The 14,596-nt window shown below is 44.0% G+C and overlaps 1 protein-coding gene across 14 annotated transcripts in view; it reads left to right on the plus strand.

Annotated features, from left to right (window-relative positions):
- The window catches only part of kmt2e (lysine (K)-specific methyltransferase 2E), a 45,729-nt gene extending 36,520 nt beyond the window's left edge, over positions 1 to 9,209 (plus strand). For 3 of the 14 annotated variants that reach the window (XM_032505462.1, XM_032505463.1, XM_032505474.1), the window contains 14 exons: positions 157 to 255; positions 2,467 to 2,604; positions 3,171 to 3,356; positions 3,565 to 3,891; positions 4,130 to 4,453; positions 4,751 to 4,901; positions 5,130 to 5,356; positions 5,453 to 5,509; positions 5,974 to 6,027; positions 6,235 to 6,774; positions 7,099 to 7,358; positions 7,508 to 7,587; positions 7,832 to 7,911; positions 8,002 to 9,209. In XM_032505462.1, the coding sequence (XP_032361353.1) occupies positions 157 to 255; positions 2,467 to 2,604; positions 3,171 to 3,356; positions 3,565 to 3,891; positions 4,130 to 4,453; positions 4,751 to 4,901; positions 5,130 to 5,356; positions 5,453 to 5,509; positions 5,974 to 6,027; positions 6,235 to 6,774; positions 7,099 to 7,358; positions 7,508 to 7,587; positions 7,832 to 7,911; positions 8,002 to 9,057 (3,579 nt within the window). In that variant the 3' untranslated portion in view covers positions 9,058 to 9,209. The remainder of the gene's footprint in view (positions 1 to 156; positions 256 to 2,466; positions 2,605 to 3,170; positions 3,357 to 3,564; positions 3,892 to 4,129; positions 4,454 to 4,750; positions 4,902 to 5,129; positions 5,357 to 5,452; positions 5,510 to 5,973; positions 6,028 to 6,234; positions 6,775 to 7,098; positions 7,359 to 7,507; positions 7,588 to 7,831; positions 7,912 to 8,001) is intronic. The other 11 variants (XM_032505469.1, XM_032505470.1, XM_032505464.1 and 8 more) reach the window with 10 other exon arrangements.
- Positions 9,210 to 14,596: the final 5,387 nt, after the last annotated feature.

Here is a 14,596-nt window from a genome sequence, read left to right on the forward strand (position 1 = left end):
AAAAAAAAAAAAAAAAGTCCCCTGTATATTTCAGGGTACTTCCCCAACCCCTCACCCCACCTCTCCCCCTCCCCTCTTACCTGTCTCCCTCTAGTCTGTAGCCAGACTGATCAGCCGTGATAAAGCGCCATACCCCCCTCTCCCCTCCTCTTACAGGATCCTGAGTTATATGAGGATCTAGAAGACAAAACCTCCATTAGCAATGAAGTAGAGATGGAGTCAGAGGAGCAGATTGCAGAGAGGAGGAGGAAGATGGTAAGTGTGCCAAGCTAGGGGCTACAGCGGGGTTTTTGCCATGCAGCCACCCAGCAGAAAGAGTGAAAATAAAATAAGCCTGTCCCCTGTTGCTCCCGGTGTGGTGGACCTAACTATTTGTCTGCTATTGGGGCTGTGGCTTGGATAGGAGCAGCTGTCCTCTACCTCCCTTATTAAACTACAGTCCTCTTCATCACTTATCTATTGCTTGTGCTCCCACCTCTGTCAATGCCCTTGTTTGTGTCTTGCTCAGTCCTATTTGTTTTTTCTCTCTCCTGCAGCTTTGGCCTCCCTCTACTTCACAACACTCAGGCTATGTGCTTGTCTGTCATTACACAGTGACATTTATTTTCCTCATTTGTTGCCATTTTTCTCCAGCATATAAGAAAATGAATAGGCCTCCAGTGCCACATGCCTGTTTACAACACCTTCTCCTGTCAGTGGGATGTGGTATTTTATCTCGTCATGCTAGCTGGAACTGTCCCCCAGTGTGCATTTGAGTATAGCTCTCCTCTCACCTTCATTGCGCCTAGAAGTTTCAAATGACCAATTACTGGTTCAACCACTCTTTTTTCCCCCCCCCTGCCAAATAGCCTCATGTCCCTGAGAGATGGGATCAAGCACACATACACACAGGCGAACATAGTACACTACACACACTCTGGAAATTACCCTGCAGTCAGCTCCATTTCACACGGTGGACAGTGCTGACTCATCTTTGGCCAAAATACAGTTCTGCTAATCGGCCAGAGAGGGCTAAATAGTTGAAGAGAGGGAGGGGGCTTCAGAGGGTAGAGCCTTGTTGTCAGGGCCATATTGACTTTAGAGGATCCAGTAGACTGGTTTCTATGAAATGTGGCCCAGGAGAGAGCTCTCCTACTGGGCCAAAGAAGTGTGCATTCACAAAGTGACAATCACAAGCGTAGTAGGTGCATGTGGGTGTTGTAAATCTATACTGCGTCGAGGCGTGGGGGAGATAACATTGTTGTGTGCTGGCATGATATTTTCCCTACTTAAACAGTAGTCCGTATTGTTTCAAAAGGCACCCTGGATCATCATGGTTTGCCTGTGTCTACAACATGTTGGTTTACTAGTGGCATTTTGGGCCTGGTAGTGCCTCAAGTCTGTGTTCTTCTTGGCTGCGAAACAAATTGGGGATAAAAATTTTTTTTTTAGGTCCATCTATTAGCTATACCTGCTTATCCTTGAGGGTTGTAGGAGATCTGTAGCTAATCACAGCTGATATTGGGTGAGACCCCTTGACAGGGTTGCCAATCAATCACAGTGCTGACAGATAGAGATTAACCAATTAACCTAATTTTCCTCCCCTTGGACTGTGGGAGGAAACCAGTGCACCTGGAGGAAACCCACGCAGGCACGGGGAGAACCTGAGAACGCACAGAAAAGGCCCCAGGTTCGCAGGTTCGAACCAAGTGTGAGGCTGCTGTGAGGCAACAGTGCTAACCACTGCACCACCGCCGGTTGTTTTTAGGTGATTGGTGCACGTGTGTTGTTGTTTTTTGCAGCAAAACAATAAACAACATTTTGGCCATATTTTTTTATTTTTTGCCAGAGTCCCATGTGCACGTGTGTGTTGTTTTGTTTAATAAACTGTATTAAAAAAAAATTGTGCACAAACTAGTGTTATCTTCTGATTGGTTGGTGGGTCAAAGCAGCAGTAACATTAAGAATTTTGGTGCTAAATTTCACTTTTAGAATTTTGCCAATGTACGTTTGATCTCCAAATCTCCAAATAGGACATGTTTCAGAGAGTGCAATCTAAGACCGCCATTTTGGATTGAAGACTAAGTATTTTACAATTTTCCCTCGTCACAAACCGTCTAAATTTGCAGTTTAAAGAGGCCTTAACAAGCTTATACTATTATATAAAAGACAGGTTGTTATAAGGATGAAAACCCTTGAAGTGGTGTAGTATGTGTGAACCTCAACAATGTAAAACATCAGCTATTTTAAATTGGTCCTAACCTAGATGTTGTTGTGAATGAGTTAATTTATTTGGCAGTTTTGTGGCGTCATTAGAGCATACCTGAGTAGGTAATTACAAAGTCCAACACCTACGGTACCTGATGCAGGCCTATTTTGTAACACCAGAAGATCTGCGAGTGTCTAGCCCTGTCCAGTGTTTGTGAAGCCTTGTTTAAGGGGGACATGTCTCTTCTAAACTGGGCTGTCTCTTTATTGAACATTCAGGCCAACCCAGCGGAGCAGTCCCATCTCCCTGTCGGGGCGGCTTCCAGCTGGAAGGGACTGATACACAAGGAGGTAAACTCTCATAGCCAACCCTACTCCACCCATCTACCAGCCTCCCCATCCCCAAATCTCCCAGAGGTGACTGACTTACAAGCGTACTAACTGTCCCATCTTTACAGACACCTGTCTTTAGCCTGATCTCCCAGCAATATCTCTGTTGTTTCAGTATGTTATGTGGTATGAATATCTTTTCATAGGGGTGTTTTGACTGAAGGTAGCTCTTTGTTTGGGTTTTTCTGGTGGAGGTAGAGCTGGGGTTATTTGTGGCACAAACATGCATATAGGAAAACATTAGACACGCAACCTCCTGGTTTGTCAGGTTTTAATTGTAAAGCTCTTTGTCCGTTAAGGTAGAAAAGCGCCATATAAATATAGACCATTTACATCCTGACATTTTTCTGTTGCTCCTGCCTGGCCATCTCTATGGTTTGTTTCTCTTATTGTGAAAGCGAGGGGTCACTTTTACACCTTTCTTTCACTCTGCGCTTTGCAAAGCTAGATCGGCTCTTGCTGTGTAGTACACATTAACCCGTCTCGCTACCTCTGGGGCTATGTGAGATAGTAGTACTCCATGGACTAATGTCTCTGCTCCCTCTTCCCGTCCCATCACCCCTCCTCCGAACCCCACGCCTGTCTCTCTGCAGACAAGAGAAGAGAGGAAGATGGAGGCCATCCTGCAGGCCTTTGCCCGAATGGAGAAGAGGGAGAAACGTAGAGAGCAGGCACTGGAAAGAATCGGTAGCGTCAAGACAGAGGTTGGGGGCCGCAGTGACATAAAGGACGAGCATCCAGCCACACCAGAGATGGTTGATTCTCCAGTTGTCATGCAGGTGAGAGCATGGAAACACTTTTTTTCTTTCATTAGATTTTCAAGAGGGAGAAAAAAATACTGCATATGAGTGATAAAGCACTTGTAAATGCTGGTGGGACATTGGTTTACATCAAACTATCAAGGAAAAAATGTGACGGGGGTTTATTTGTGGGCAAATCTTTACCTTTGCATCATTTTAATAGATATAAACACTGTCTTTCTCATAGCCACTTCTGGAGGTGAAAGAGGAGCCGGGATTAAAGCCGGCCAAGGTCAAAAGCTCGAGGAACAGGAAAAGTTTCTCAAGGAACCGCACGCATATCGGCCAACAGCGCCGGCGAGCTCGCACCATCAGCACCTGTTCTGACTTGGCCCCTGGCTCTCCGACTGAGTCTTTGGAGCCTCTGACCAATGAAGCCGCTGAAGGAGAGACGCCCACTGCACCAGAGCCGGAGTCCATCCCTGCCGAGGCACCAGACAGCAGCCCTCCACACAGCAGCTCACCTGCACCTGACAGAAACCGCAATGGGAGCAAGAACTTCAAAACTAAAAAGGTGCGTCCATAGCAATATTTCTGCATGGGTATCAGCAATGTCACCATTACTGAGCAGTTATGTGGTTGTTAGACACCTATACTTAGTTTTGTCTTGTATCAGGGTCTTGCAACTTTGCTTTTAAAATTGAGCTACTTGTAAATAAAGAAACATTTTGATAGCTCATTTGTTTTGGCATGTGTACACCTCATATGTAAACATCATATTAAAACAATTTATTGTACGGGAAACCCTACAGATCTTCTTACACTCTTTTCAACAGCACTTTGTGAGTGAGTGGGTGGGAGAGAAGCAGCAGGACAGTGGTGCAGTGCGAACCCCAGAGCCGGCGCCAGAGCGACCGCTGAGAATAAGCAGTGACCCTGAAGTACTTGCCACACAGCTAAACGCCCTACCAGGCATGGCCTGCTCTCCACAAGTCTACAGCACGCCCAAACACTACGTCCGCTTCTCGTCCCCATTCCTGGCAAACCGCAGCCCTTCTACTCCTGGAGTCCCCACTGGGAGAAGGCGTTCCAGAGAACTGCCAGAAACACCGCCAACTACTGGCTCCTGCAAGAAGGTACAGAGTCCTGCTTTAGAAATATGCCCATTTGGCTTTGATGCCATTGTAGAAAATGGACATCCAGCCAGTTTTGGAACCTCATGTGGAACTGTCCTTAGATTAAAAATGATGAAGTTCTCCCAAATTCACACTGACTTTCCATCCATCATTAGCTGCAGTGTAACTGTGTAACTTGTGGCTTCCAAAGTTTCCTGCAATGACAAAGGAAATTTCACTATTCTCAAGACAGACAAAGTCTCTCAGTACTGAGCCGCTTCCATTGTTGAGTTACTGAATCTTTACTATTTCTTACAGCGATGGTTGAAGCAGGCTCTAGAGGAGGAGGGCTCCACCAGCCCAGCCAGACGACCGAGCCTCCTCATGCCCACTGAGGGTCCTCTCAGCCCGCTCGTTAATGGAGACTCTGACAGCCCTCTACCCTACAATGGTACCTGCTCACTACCAGGTAGATAGCCAGCACTCAGTCTGGTGTAACATTAATGTGTCTGACCACACAAAATGAGACAAATTCCAGGTTGAAAACAAACATTTAAGACTCTAATACTTGTAGAAGTAGAAAGTTTTTTACACCATGTTGTACCAATACCTACATCAACATAAGAAGTGCAAAAACTATATTGGAAATTATTAGATGAATGTTCAGCTAAAGCACACGCCATATTTCTTCCTACAGAGTTGCCCACACCTCTGAAAAAGCGGCGCTTGAGTCCGTTAGATGCCTGTATGTCCGAGAGCTCAACCCCCTACGGCTCCCCTTGTGCCACGCCCACCAGGTCAGACCCATTGGAGACACCGACAACACCCATCTTACTGGCTACTCCTCCTCGTCCCCGAACCGAGGAGCCAAGTACAGAGCCCCTGTCCAGCACCCCAACACAGACACTTAATGCCCTTCAGGAGGTAAGGCTGTCCAAATGGAAATTCTGTGGAGATTGCAAATTTGTTTACATGAGAAAAAGAACTGGAGTGACTGAGTTTCTTGTTCTTGTTACACAGAGTGACTCTTCAGTGGAAAGCTCCCCAGATGTCAGCCGGAAACCCAGTGTGCAAGAGGTAAGTGATTCATCAGTAGAGATCATCATAAAAAAGACTTATCTAGCAAATGTATTTATTTTAAGTAATTGTAACAGGAAATTTCAACCATTTTTGAAAAGTTACTACCGAGGTTGTTGTGATAAAACATTTTAAACTTTTATACAATACTAGTTTTAAAAAACCCAATACTCTATACCTGGTGATACTACAGCAAAAAGGAAAAAAAGTCCTGTGCACACAAAATGTATTACAAACTTCACACAGTGCTGGTACAAAAAGTCCCTTTTTAGATGGCAGAAGGATACTTAACAGAAACAGTTTGTGTTTCTCAGACATTACAAGTTACACCTGAATGCACCAAATAGTCCCGTCCAAGCCTCATCCGCTTCACCGTCCGTTTGATTACATGTGGAAGGCAAAATGTTGTTACATGGTGACTTTAGGGAAGCTGGAGCATTTTCCAGTTCTGTTGTTTTTCCCAGTCATCTCCGGCTGTGGCCATGGTTTCCTCGAAAAATTGCAACTGCAGGCCACCGGTAAGCCAACGCTGTCATTACATCAACAAGACAGAATATCGCAGTTCTCATAATTTATATATATTTTTTTATCATATGAAAACTTTTACCAGTATTATTGTGAACAGTGATTATGGTATGGCACACCCTTAGTGGAGATAGTGTAAGGTTTTAAATGCAAATCTTTTATGACAGTCCCTTGACATTGATTCCTCCCTCTTTTCCTAGGCCGATCGCCCCCCTTCGTTGGTCTCCTCTCCCAGTGCCAGGGCTCCCAGTATAGATGGACTCCCGACAGAAGCCAAGTCATTTCCTGAGAGTCCACAGCCTCCAACTGCTGAGTCTGGGGACTGTGGAGAGGACAGGGCAGATGGTGTGGTTGTAGAAGGCAGTGAGGCTTCCTCATCTGCAGAAACGTGTGCTTCCTCTTTTCCTGGCTGGATAAAAAGCCCAGACAGAGGCCCGACTGGACCAGCTGGCCTGAACTTCTCTCCAGTAAATTCAAACTTAAGGGACCTCACCCCCTCTCACACCCTGGAGCCTTTGGTAGCTCCGTTCAGGCCTGAGGCTGCAGCTGGGGCTGCAGCAGGGTCCACCGCAGGAACAGTGTCATTGGTTGCCTCCCAGGCCCCCTTCAGTGAAGGCCAGGGGCAGCTCTTTTACCCCTGCTCTGAGGAGGGAAGTACCCTCGCCTTCTCACGCTCACTGAATGGGGATGGCTCTGGCGAAGGAGGAGGGTCAGCGCAGAACCCCCCACAAAAGAAAAAGGTGAGTGAGCAGTGCTAAACAGAATGTTTGTTAGCAGAGGATGCAATATATTGTTAGATAATCAAAAATAACTAATAGAATGGCTTTACTTAAGGTGATATTATTTGAAGTACTGTTACACTGACCGTACAGGTGTATGGGGCATAATTGTCTTGGCCTGTTTTCTGTCACATCCTTTCTTGACCATGTGGATTTAATGATCTCAAGAGATGCATTGGCTCACACTGCTCTTTGTGTGTTACTTTCCAAATGCTGCCCTCTACTGGTTTAACGCAAGAAATAGTCTTTGTTCATAAATGACGTTGAGGTTCTGCATCTTCCCAGGTTTCCCTGCTAGAATACAGGAAACGTCAGCGCGAAGCTCGTCGCAGCGGCTCCAAGACTGAGTGCAGCTCTCCTGTTTCCACCTTGCCACCTTTGACTGTGGACGCCTTCCCTGTTGCGCTAGAGACCACCAGTGAACCTCCTCTACCCCCTGTTCCTACTCCGCTCTGCAACACCACCACTGTAAAAGAACCCCAGACAAGTGAGGAGGCAGAGGCACCTGGAGAGAAAGGGGAGAAAGAAGGAGGAGAGGGACAGTGGTATGTGCTTTCAAATGTTGTTCTACTTAAAAAATAAAAATAAGTAAAAATTAGAAACCTTTGTTCTTAGTTGTCATTCATGTTAGCTTATCTAGTATGTACTGTGTTACTACTAGGAATTAGATTGTGATGATATCAATGTTTTATAGGACGTCGTCCACTTCTGTAGAGCAGGCCCGAGAACGCAGCTACCACAGAGCTCTGCTGCTCAGCAAAGACAAAGACACAGGTGAGAATAATAACTCTCAATCATCTGCATTAAAGGAATAGTTTGACAGTTTGGGGAAAATGCTTATTTTCTTTCTTGCCGATAGTTAGATGAAAATAAATACCACTCTCAAATCTGTCTGTTTAATGTAAAGCTGTAGCCAGGAAATAGTTATCTTAGCATAAAGACTGAAAGCAGTGGGAAGCAACCAGGAGTTTTTTTTAACATTAACCTTTTTAATTTTATTATTTTGCCCTCTTTTTAGATGGTGAGACAGAAGGTGGAGATACACCTGCACTGAGAGATTGCCCATCTCCAAGTCTTCAAAAGACCCCAACCCACACAGTAAGTCAACATTACCCACATGAAGAAGATCTGTCTCATCTCAGCAAGTTATCAACAAGTGTCTGACTCTTTCTCTCACTTCCCACACAGCCCTGCTCTCCTGGTCCTCTAGCCCCGGCTCCTAGTCGGCCAGCGAAGGAGGAAGACTCTGACAGTCAGCCTCGGACGCCAAATCCGACCAGCCAGCCACCGAGCAAGCCTGCAGCACCCAAGCCGGCTCCTTTGACCCCCACGAAGCTGCATCCCACCCCATTACCCTCCTCTCCTGTCCACTACCCTGGACCCTCACTACACTCTCCCAAACCTCAGCCCCAGGGCTCTCCCTACCGCAGCCAGAGGGCGCTGTTCTCTCCTCAGCCTCAGAACCAACCCCAGCAGCCCCAGGCTCAGACTGGCCCGGCTCCTTTCCCCCAGTATAACACACAGAGTGCTCCACCACCACCTCCTCCTCCTCCACCAGCACCACCGGCCTCCACAGCATATTTTCCCAGCCAGAGCCCCTCACCTGCTGGACCTTTTCCTACCTTTAAACCTGCTGTCACACCCCCTTATCCTCCTGGTTCTCAGCCCTTGATGCAGACTATTCCCCACAGCATGCACTATCAGAGCTCAGCTGCTCCACCGCCGCCTCCTCCTCCGCCCCCACACCCAATGCCTGGCCCCACCCTGCTGCACGTCAACCTGCAGCCTCTTCCCATCCAGCAGCACCAACTCCTGCTGACCACCGCCCCTCCTCTACCTCCTCCCCCACAGAGCCAGACCTCCCAGCAGCAGCAGCAGCAGCAGCAGCAGCCCCCTGCTGGCAGCAACCTGCTGTCACTCACCCCTCCTCCGCCTCCTCCTCCGCCTCCCCCCGCCCCCTCGACTACCGCCCCAATGCAGCCCCATCATTTTCAGAACTTGGGGGCTTTTCAGCCGGCGTTGTTGCACCCAGGTGCCGCCACCAACCCTTCAGTGCCCCCATCAACGTACCCCCCAACCCTTCAGCAGACTGGACTGCCTCCACCTCCTCCTCCTCCTCCCCAACAGACTCAACAAGGCCAGGCCCAGGCCACTGCCTCCCAGATGCCTTCTGGGACTCGTGGAGCTCCTGCGTCCTCGACCCCCTTCCACAGCTCGGGGTACCTGAGCACAGGGTGGCACTGACCGCCCTCTCTGCTGTCGGCCCCCGGCAGCCCCTGAGAACTCGGCTTGAGAGGGGCGTGTATCATAAGCTGTAGATATGTTTTCTAAATACCTGAACACATGGCCAGTGGAAAAACAGCTGTTTGTGGGATAAATGGATGCTTTTTAAAAAATAACATGGACAGAAAAATCTAGAAAAAAGGACATTGAAATGATCTCCAAGACAAACTGTACGGATCTGAAGATGGACAATCTCCCCGGTGCTCATAGCCCTCTCTCTCTGGCCTCCGTTAGTTTTTATATATCCTTCATGTGATGGAGCGGAAAGATCTTGTTCTGTGTCTTGTTTGGACTCCCGTTGTAAGGCCCCGCACTTTTGTTTATCAATGGACATTCCAGCAAATATTGCCCCCCCCCCACCCCCCACCCACCCCCCCCCCACCCCCCCCCCCCCCCCCACCCCCCCCCCCCCCCCCCCCCCCCCCCCCCCCCCGTCCTCCTCCTCTCCTCTCCCTTTCTTTGTCACTTGTTCTTTTAATTCGAATTCTCTCGTCTGTTGCGGTCTCTACACAATTTATTGTTTTAATCTAGTGGCTCATTATAGCAAAGATAAAGCTTTTGTATAGAGAAAAAAAACACAATTATTTTTTGTATTCCTCTGTCTAACAACAAATATCTGTGCAGCGCTGCAGATTCAGAAAAGACCCATTTCTGGGAGCCTGCCTCACCACCTTGGGAGGTTGCGCGCGCGTGTGTGTGCGTGTGTGTGCTGTTGGTGTGGTGCGTGTGTGGGCTGCTGTGTGCGTGCGTTGTGTGTGCGTGTGTGTGCGTGTGTGTGCGTGTGTGTGTGTGTGTGTGTGTGTGTGTGTGAGAAAGAGTATGTCTGCTTAAAGGAGGAAAGTGTGTGTGCGATTTCTTGTGACGAGTGCTTGTAGTCTTCTGAGGTAGGCAAAGTGGTCTCGCCCACAGGTAGAACGTTAGCGGTTTATTTTTGAATATCAATGGTTATTTGTAGAAAATGTAATTTAATGTATAGGTGGTTACTCCAGCTTTCACCAGAAACAGGTTGTAAATATTTGCTTCTTTTCTTTTCTATGCTTGTACAATTTTGCTCCCATCCCATTTTTGAAATATTGTTGTAAATATGAACGCTCTTCTTTGCAAAGCTGAATGTTTATGTGACTGTAGCATTACTTTTATTTTATTTCCCCCCCCCCTCTCTGGACTTTTCAACTTTGTCTTTTTTTATTGTGTGTGTGTGTGTGTGTGTGTATATGTTTGTGTGGAGGGAGAGACTCACAGACACTGCACTGGTTGGCTATTTTCATGGTTCATTATAATAAATCACTGTAATGACAGTTTTATACAACTTGTTGTGTCGTGTCTCTGGGGGAATTTGGGCTGCTTACGGCTTCTTTAAATTTCTGCTCAGCTTTCTGCCTTCAGGAAAGAAGACGGGAAACATACAAGGACGGAAAAAAGCTGCAGAGATTTACCTGTGTGATAACAGCATAATGTAGTTGATATCCAAACTACTCATTAATTTGTTGGGCAATTGCAGTTACTAGGCAATCCCCAGAAAGCATATGTACATCCATAAAACAGTGCACAAAAATCACACAATAAACTACTATCTCATTGAACGTGAGTAAGAAAAAACATTTGCCCGAGTGAATTTAAAGAATTGCGAACGAGATAGGAGTGGCAGGTATTTTTTCCAACTGTCAATTTTGAAAATTTAAGTTATCTTCCTTGGAATGTTGGGTCATACACATATAAGAACAGTAAAAGGGCAGCGGAAAGAATTTAAAAAAAACGCTGACACTGAATGTTGGGGAAAGAAAAGACTTATAAACATGTAAAGTACACTGACACTTCACAGAACATGGTCAAGGTTGGAGCTTTAAATTACCACTGGAGCTGAAACCATTCTGTTTTGATCATTGATTAATAATTTGTACAATGTCCAAGGGATTTTAAAGAGTGACAATAAAGTTTGACCTACAACTTCACTACTCATTCTATACTATGACATTTTAAAGATGTCTTAAGGCATACCGTACTATGACTTTTTATGATATACTATGTATTTTTATGACATGCTGTTATGACTCTTTTGAAATGCTATACTATTATGTTTGAAATCGTAAACTTATACTTGCTATTTTGAGTACAAATGATGTATGTGAATAAAGTATAGCCAAATGCAGTGCACTAAAAGCATTGACATAAAGACCTGTTATGTCTATGCACTACGAGTACCAGAATGCTGCACTCAAAACGTCAGGTGTGGAACGCTGGACACTACTCGACCTCAACAGTCACCACATGGAGCGGAAGCTATGGGGCCACCAACGTAAAATTAAACTTGTGAATATGTCAGGCGAGAAAGCTGCAGCAGTTGCACTCGCAGCGGCGAACACAAAACTGTAAAACATTTCTGCAGTAAGATAGTGTGAAAACAACGTGTGTTTTTTGGCCGGCGAATACAGGTAATGCTCCGCTCGACTGCAATTTACCATTTAAAAAGAAGAGTCATTTCCGGCCATGCATGATTTCAGAGTAGACAACATTGCCCTGTCAAAATGTATGCAATAAACAAATGAGTACATAGTTTACACAGTGTAAGTTAATGTAGTTAAGGAATTACTAGAATTATTGGGGCTTTTTAAATTATAGAGTGGGGTCTAGACCTACTCTATCTGTAAAGTGTCTCAAGATAACTTTTGTTTTAATTTTTAATTAAAATAATTTTTTTTGAATTGAATTGTAAGTAAGTGTAAGTGTACTCACGGAAATATCCCAACAGAAATACACCTTGTAACCTTTTCAATGTACCATACTATGACTTTTCCAATATACTGTACTATGACTCTTTGACGTTGGCTACTATACAGTAGCAGATCTAGAAAGGTTGGCATGGGGTGGCAAGGAGGGGGCAAGATGTCTTGGCAGGGCGGGATGGGTAGACGCTACGTGGGAATCCCTATATGTGAATGGCTTTAACAAAACAAAGACAAAAATACTTTTAAACTATGGTGGTTATTGTTTAATCATGCCCTTACACACTACAAGCGTTTTTAATGCATAGCAGGAACAAGCCCAGTGTTCAAACAAAACTAAATCGTGCATCTTTTCAAAAGTATTAAAAGCTAAATGAAAATGTAAAATAAAAAGTACTGTAATTGTGTAACATGCAGTGGAGTGCAAGGATAAAACAGCAGACAGCACTCAAGTACTACTTAAAAACTTATAATTACATTCCACAAATAAGCCATAATCACTCATCTTTTTTTTTAGGGAAGCCCAAGGTTTTGAAAACATATCGAAATCAAGCGCTTTAGCACGCTGTTTCTCAACACTGCTGCATCCCCTTTGCATTTTGATTTATTGTATCTTAAAAAAGAAAGAGGAGAGTTGCACATACAATCATCTAATGCAATTTTACAGTACATGGACATAGCCAATGCATATAAGTGACATTACATATTATTCTACTGTATGGCAATTTATGTGGAAGAAGAATGAGAACATACCATGTGGCCCAGCGGGAATTGCAGGTCTACCCTCTTCCTCTCTGTCATCTTCCTCCTCCTGATCACTCTCTGCCTCCGTCCCTCTCTCTGAATTCGTTTTGACACACTATACTATTACTTTTTAACATCTTTTTTTCGACATGCTACGCTGCAGCTGATTCAGAACGCTGCTGCTCGAGTCCACACTAAGACCAAGAACTTGTCCTACTCCAGTTCTGGAGTCTTTACACTGGCTTCCTGTGTCTCAAAGAATTGATTTCAAAGTACCCTTGCTATTTTATAATCACTAACGGTTTAGGTCCAAAATACATTTCTGATCTGCTACTACACTATGACCCCCCCAACCTCTCAGGTCATCTGGGACAGGTCTGCTTTCTGTCCCCAGAGTCAGAACTAAACAGTGGAAGCAGCTTTCAGTTTCTATGCTCCTCATATGAATAAACTCCCAGAAACCTGTAGAGCCGCTGCTACTCTCAGTTCTTTAAATCAAGGCTGAAGACCTTCCTTTTTGATGCTGCCTTTCTTTAAATGACTGCTCTTATTTCTAAAATTTCTATGCTGCACTGTAACTTTTATTCTTGTGTTTTATGTGTCTATTTTTTTAACTGTCTATTCATGTTTGTTTACCGGTTTTTATGCTTATGATTTTTAACTGTTTTTACTTGTGTTTTATCTGTTTAACTGATTTTGTGTAAAGCACTTTGAATTGCCCTGTTGCTGAAATGTGCTCTACAAATAAAGCTGCCTTGCCTTGCCTATGACTTTTTCGACATTTTGTACTGTGACTTTTTAATCCCGTTTGTGACATATTATACATATTATATCACTTATCACTTATTTCAACATGATATTCTATGACTTTTTCATCACTTTATTTGACATGCTGTACAACGTTTTTCGACATACTCTACTATGACTTTTTTTTAATCATTTTTTTGACACACTATACTATTACTTTTTAATCACTTTTTTTGAAATACTATCCTATGACTTTTTTTGAGTAACTATACTATGGCTCATTTTGACGTTTTTCAGCATATTACACATGGCATTTGTTCAGTTTTTTCGACATACTATACCATGGCTTTTTCACTATTTATAATACTGTAACTTTTGTAACTATTTTTTTCAACATCCCACACTATGGATTTTTTAATCAGTTTTTTCAACATACTAAGCTGCAGCTTTTTTTTCAATTTTTTTGACATACTATGCTATGTCATTTTTTGTCATTTTTTTTGACATCCTACACTATGGCTTTTTCACTTTTTACAACATATACATTTTTTATCACTTTTTATGACATAACTGTACTATGGCTTTTTTTTCACTATTTCGACATACTATGCTATGGCTTTTTTTCACTTATCTCAAATTGCTATACTGAGGTTTTTTGTCACTTTTTTCTGACACACTACAATGGCATTTTTTACTTTTTTTTTAGACATAGTATTCTATGTTTTTTTTGACTTTTTTCGACATACTATACTATGTTTTTTCATCCCTTTTTTCGACATACTATGCAATGGCTTTTTTTCTAACTTCACTATTTATAACATACTATAACTTTTTTATCACTTTTTTCAACGTGCTATACTATGACTTTTTCATCACATTTTTTGACATACTCTATGGTTTTTCATCACTTTTTTCGATATGCTATGACTTTCTTATTACTTTTTCCGATATGCTATACTATTACTTTTTTATCAGTTGTTTTGACATGCTATACTATGACTTTTTTTTATCACTTGTTTCGACATGTGATGTATTTATATAGCGCTTTTCTAGTCTTAACAACTACTCAAAGCGCTTTTTTCTTTTAGGATCGTACCGTTCACCATTCACACACATTCATACACTGTGGCCGAGGCTGCCGTTCAAGGTGCCACTCATCAGATAAACATTCACACACGTTCACACTCCGATGCGCAGCACCGGGGGCAACTTGAGGTACAGTGTCTTGCCCAAGCACACTTCGATATGGGACTGCAGGGCCAGGGATTGAACCACCAACCTTCCGA

The sequence above is a fragment of the Etheostoma spectabile genome, chromosome 23, assembly GCF_008692095.1.
Source record: "Etheostoma spectabile isolate EspeVRDwgs_2016 chromosome 23, UIUC_Espe_1.0, whole genome shotgun sequence".
NCBI classification, from domain to species: domain Eukaryota; kingdom Metazoa; phylum Chordata; class Actinopteri; order Perciformes; family Percidae; genus Etheostoma; species Etheostoma spectabile.